General features: G+C 27.9%; 1 protein-coding gene across 1 annotated transcript in view; it reads left to right on the top strand.

The window, feature by feature from the left end:
- Positions 1-3,302: 3,302 nt before the first annotated feature.
- LOC136085771 (uncharacterized) overlaps positions 3,303-6,000 on the top strand; it is a 48,550-nt gene continuing 45,852 nt past the window's right edge. The window contains exon 1 of the mRNA XM_065807204.1: positions 3,303-3,460. Coding sequence (XP_065663276.1) covers positions 3,435-3,460 — 26 coding nt within the window. The 5' untranslated portion in view covers positions 3,303-3,434. The remainder of the gene's footprint in view (positions 3,461-6,000) is intronic.

Here is a 6,000-nt window from a genome sequence, read left to right as displayed (position 1 = left end):
CAAATTTTGCATGTAATTCTTCGGAATGTGAAAAGATAAATTAAAATTTTCATCAAAACATTGTCTGTAAACCCATTCCTTAATGAGATCAATGTGCCGTTCCTTGCAAAATTCTAAATATAAATTATACATAATTTTTACATTCAAATTGGAAGACATCGAATATTTCCTCTCATTTTCAGCTCTATAGCGAGTTCTTGTATAATGACTGACGTAAGCTGGGAAGGAAGCTATGCGCTCCAGAGCAGAAGTTTTGTGAATATTTCTATGATGATCGTGATTCCCGCCTATGATCAAATTTTGGTACTCGACCAAAATTGGATTTGGGGGGGGGGGGGGGTAATTCTGTCAAGTCGACCATTACTGATTTGCAACAATTGCAAGAACAATGATTTGCATACTATAATATCTCCATTTTTAGAATGCGTTGTGAAGGTACGTGTTGTTGATTTTAGTTTCTTATTGTCTGTTTTAGAAGGTCTTCCATCTCTATGGCGTACCACTTCTTTCCTCTGAACAAAACTTGCAATAAAACTATTTTGCGCATTTACATTTCCTAAAGCCCAAAATGAAGAGTAAGCTGCCTTTTCTTCAATATCCAGTTTAATAATACAATCATTTTGACATTTATGTGGAGAGAATTTAGGAAGATATTTTCCTTCAACATGCTTTCCTCGTTATATTTGTTTACCTGGAATTTAATAAATTTCAAATTAATCATTTAATATAAACAGACTGCATCTATATTTGCTTATTTTTACTATGGTTTCATTAAAAAAAGAAAATACACCAATTTGTGTTAAGTTATATCTTGTAGGGGAGAGTGGGGTATTGGCGAACACCTAAGCGGGAATGCGAATTAAAGACACCAGTTATACAAAATTGATCATATTTATTGCTTATCAATTAGTTTAACTACTCAGTCACAAACCCTCAAAAGGAATTTTTAAAAATCTTATTATAAAATAAAAATTTATGCCAGAAATAAAACCATTGGTGTTCGGAATTACCCTGCCTACGTGGGGTAATTCCGAACACATTGGGGGGCAATCACAAGCACTGTTGTGTAATAGCAAATAAAAAGCTAATTGTAATAACTAAGTCTAAAAACTATATTATGCAACAAAAACAAAAAAAAGGAGTGACTTTATTTCCATAGAAGCTACAACAGAGTGTTACTCAAGAAAAAAGTTGCATAAAATTATCAGAAAAATTTAAAATCAAATTATAGTGAACAACATCCGCAGCTTCATTACACTACTGCACGTCTGGAACTGAGCATAGGATCCCTTCTCAGCAGGTAAAAAAAAATTGTCGAATTTATTTTTTTACAATGCTGTTTTGACCATGTTCGGAGTTACCCCGCGTTCGCCATTACCCCACTCTCCCCTATACTTACTTTTATCACTTCCAGTGTCACCGAAATCAGTCAAGTAAACTTCATGATCAGCCATTTCAATCAGCTTAATTCAGGCCCAAAATTAAAATTTTTTTTTTAATTTTCAAAAAAAAAAAAAAATTTATAGCATCACAGAAATGTCAATAAAATAATAAGCAACATAACAAGCAAGGTTTGAGATTCAATGTATATTGAACTATATTAATTTTGGACTTTTTAAAACTTTTATTTCTAAATAAATAAATTTGAAAATACTATTAAACAGTTTTATGATAAAGTATAACTCTTTTAGCGAAAAAAATAGTTTGGTCTCATCCTTCTTTCTAAAAGATAAAATATAAGCTCAATAAAAACAAAACTGCTAAAAAGATAAATAAAGCTAAAAGAAAAGCTAAAACAAGCAAAATATAAACGATTTAAATAATTAGAAGGGGCGACCCTTTCTACCTTTTATCTAATAAAAATGTTATATATAGTTTGCTAAACTATTTTCTATACTTTCTTTTTTTTAAAATATGAATTTAAAACTGCTATTATAATTTATCTAATATTTCTAAACTATAGTTTATTTATTTATTATTATTTATTATCTGTTTGTTATTATTTATTAGAAAAAAGAATAGTTAAATTCCAAAAAGTAAAAGGTTTTTACTTACTTGGTAGATTTTTCTCGAATGACCGCGTGCGTTTTGACAACGCGCTCTTTCAAGTTAACAAAAGCCTAGTAACTAATTAAAACTACTTTAAAAACGAAAGTGAAACGACACTATTAAACATTAAATAAGAGTATTAATATTTAGATAACGTTACCTTGTTTTGTTTTTATATATTTGTGAAAAGATTATAATAATAACAAAAAAAATAAACACGGCCGACGACACGGGTTTCGAAGTGGAGGGGCACAATCGTCTATTTCTAAAAAAAGTCCTCTATATCTAGAAATCTAGAATTTTCTCTAAAAAAAAAGAAAAAAGAAAAAAAAAAAAAAACGACGACGAGGGGAGGCTCCCGGTGTCGTCGGCTCTGATAAAAGAAAGTCAGATATGGAAAATGTTTTTGTTAAATAAAAATATCATTTTCTAATTTTCTTGATTTGAAGCTTGTTTTGTTAACATTTTTGAAATATGAGATATTCTCGAAATCTTTCAGTTTCTGTGTTTGTTGTAAGTCACATCATCCGGACAAAGTTTAAATTTGTTCACCAGCTATTTTATCGAATAAAATAAAATCTCTTCAAGTTTGTTTCAACTTCTACAGTTAACTCATTTTCCCATCGTTTTATTCGCAGACAACAAACCTTCACAAATTGATAAATCTATTCTTTTTTACAAGACATTTAATTCTCGAAATTTTTAGCATTCCAGAGTTTCAATAAATGAGAAAATCCCGGAAAAATATCTCAAAAAAAAAACTAATTATTAATGAAAAAAAAAACAAAAAACAATGCAGCAAAACAATAATTATAATTTTTTTTAATATACAGTTTTAGTAAAATTTCATAGGGGAATATTTATCATGGGAGACAAAAAAATAATGTTCCCGTAGAATCAATTCTATACAAACTTTCGTTCGGTAAAGTTTGTCTCAGGACAAACTTTACCGAAAGAAAGTTTGTATATTTTTTTCCGGTAGGAGAAAAATATGGAAGGAACAATCGTCACATGACACTGACAAGATACAGTAATTCTAAAGTTATATACATTTATGTTAATGATTTTTAAAATATATTTATGTTTTATAGCAAATCTTTTACTCATAAAAAATTAAAAATGTGAGTATTATATATTACTTAATTTTTTATGCGTTTCAGCCATAATCGCTTGTGATCTCGGTTAAAACCACAAGGCTTTGAATCGAATTAAATAAATATACATTTTTTTCAATGATATTCTCACTGAGAAGAAAGTTATGCAGTCTCCATATAAAACTCAATAAACTCAACAAGCAGTGAAACTAATGTTAACAAATAATTTTTGTTCCTAGCGCGTTTTTTATTTCAAAACCAACGTTAATCAAATACAGTTGTTTTTTCAAAATGAAAACATTTTTACTGCTCATTTGGTATGATTTATTACTTTAGATTTATAATTATAATTGATTTGTTATTGTTAGATATATACTTTCATCATTGTTTATAGCCGTATTATTACAGACATACCCTCGCTCTATCCGTAATTTTGACAGGGGGCTGACAAATATCCAAAAAAGTTCTAATAAAAGTAAAAAAATGTTGACGAAAAATGTAATATACTTTATTTTCTCGTATTTCATTTTAAAGCTCGTAGTTCAATGCAAATTAAATTTTTTCTGATTAAGTAAAAAATTACCTTGTTTTGAAAAAACAGCATTGAAAAAAATAAGCCAATTAAAAACATCTTATGACATAATAATAAAAATATTTCATATAACTAGTAAATCATAACAAAAAGATTATCAAACATTTAATATAATACGTTCCATCTAATTTAAATTTTAGGCTTTACAAAATTGTAATAAAAAATATTCATAAAAAAGTTGGTTGATAACCTTAAATCCTTAAGGTAGTAGACCACAAAGAAGACAAGTTTTATAAAATTTTCTAAAAATGTGTTTAAAATCCTAAAACGCACTAAAACAGTGTAAAAATACGCTTAATTATTGTATTTTTAAAATACGTCATCTGAATTTAGACTTCACTTTAGACTTAAAAATTGAATTTAATACTTCTTTAGAACTTAAAATTTAAAAGTTAATTTATATTTAGGAGCCATGAATCAATGTTTGAATAACTGTTGATGACATACTCGATTTAACAAATAGATTTTTAAATAATTCTTTTATATTTAAAGATATGATTGTTTTTTTTAAATAATTTAAAACTCATATCATTTACTAGCAATTTGAAGAAGTTAAAGCAAAAAATAATGAGTTTAATGGAAGTAACCTATCTGTCAAATGAATTTTAATGTTGCTAGCAATTTAATGTTGTTAGGAATATGTTCTGTTCTGGAATGTTCAGACTAAAAGATTCAATCAGAAGAAATCATGTTTTGAAATCTTGACAAAATATGAAAAACTTAACTTGCATAAAATCAAAAATGTGTACAAAGTAAAACAAAATTTTTATTTTTTAGTTTCTTTAAAAATGAAGTAGAACAATTAACTCATAAAAGCATTCTTGACAAAATACAAAAATAAAATTGGAATTTTTTTTTTTTTTTTTTTTGTAAATTTTTTTATATAATAAAATAGCTGCATTTGAAGTTGCTATGGCGTTGCTATGATAAACAATATTGGCAATTTAGATTTTTAATACATTTCTAAGTGTAAAATCTGCTTTATACATACACACAAAAAAAAAACATTTAGTGCTTTTAAGTGTTTTAAAAGTGAAAATTTATCTTTATCATAAACTATTCGAGCAGCATGCTTTTGATTTCGATCAAGTTTGACTAATTTGGATGTAAGAGTACTCATCTATGCAATCTTAGCGTATATAGAATAGCTTTGTATAGTATACCGATATTTTTTGATTTCTTGTTATATTTATATTATTATGTCTTGTTATATTTATTATTTACATATTACTCTGCGTTTTCCATGAAGTGTTCTCATCTATAAGTATACCAAAAAACTTTGTTGCTTGGGTTCTCTCGATTTCGTGATTTTTTATTTTCAGCAAAAGTAATGTGAACAGCAACTTTTTTTTGGTTGGAATGAAAAAGAATGTATTCAGTTTTTTTTGTGTTTAATGATAATATATTAGATTTAAACCAATTTAGTGGCGGATCCAGCATTTTTGATCTTTGAGATGGCTAACTTCCAGACATGGAGCTAACTCCAGACATTTATATGTTTATACTTATATCAAATAATGAGGGTTTGCAAAACTTTGCTATGGTTGGAGGCTGGGAACAAAAAAGCCCAAAAATTTTTGCAACACCTGCCCCAAACGTGAGAGCAATAAGTTGGTGAAATATTATTTGTACTATTCTCAACTAGACTTATATTCATCGATAATTTTTAAGTTTCAAAGTATTATCTCTCAGCATTCAAAAAATATGACCATGTAAAAATTACAACCCCCTCAAATTGAGGGGGTTTTAAACTTTATATGGTCATAACTTTTGAACGCTTAGAGATAATACTATGAAACTTAAAAATTATCGATGAATATAAGTCTAATTAAGAAAAGTACAAAAAATATTTTATCAACTTGTTGCTATCACGTTTGGGGCAGGTGTTGCAAAAATTTTGGGGCTTTTTTGTTCCCAGCCTCCAATCATCGCAATTTTTTGCAAACTTTCATTATTTGACATAAGTATAAACATATAAATGTTTGGAGATAGCTCCATGTCTGGAAGTTAGCTATCTCAAAGATCAAAAAATGCTGGATCCACCACTGTGTTTAGTTTTTCAAGTTCAATGTTTGTAGTTTCAAGAAGTTCTGAAATAGATTTGGACGTATAAAATAAATTAGTATCATCTGCAAACATTAGGAAATCCACTTTACTTGAGGCTTTTGGGTGGTCATTAATGTATATTGTAAACAAAAGTGGCGTAAAAATGAAACCTTGGGAGACACCGCATTTTATTTTAAGCAGCTTTGAACAGTTTTTTTC

This window comes from Hydra vulgaris, chromosome 10, assembly GCF_038396675.1.
Source record: "Hydra vulgaris chromosome 10, alternate assembly HydraT2T_AEP".
Lineage (NCBI taxonomy): Eukaryota > Metazoa > Cnidaria > Hydrozoa > Anthoathecata > Hydridae > Hydra > Hydra vulgaris.
The sequence above is the reverse complement of the archived record's forward strand: the minus strand, read 5'-3'. Positions and strand labels throughout refer to the sequence as shown.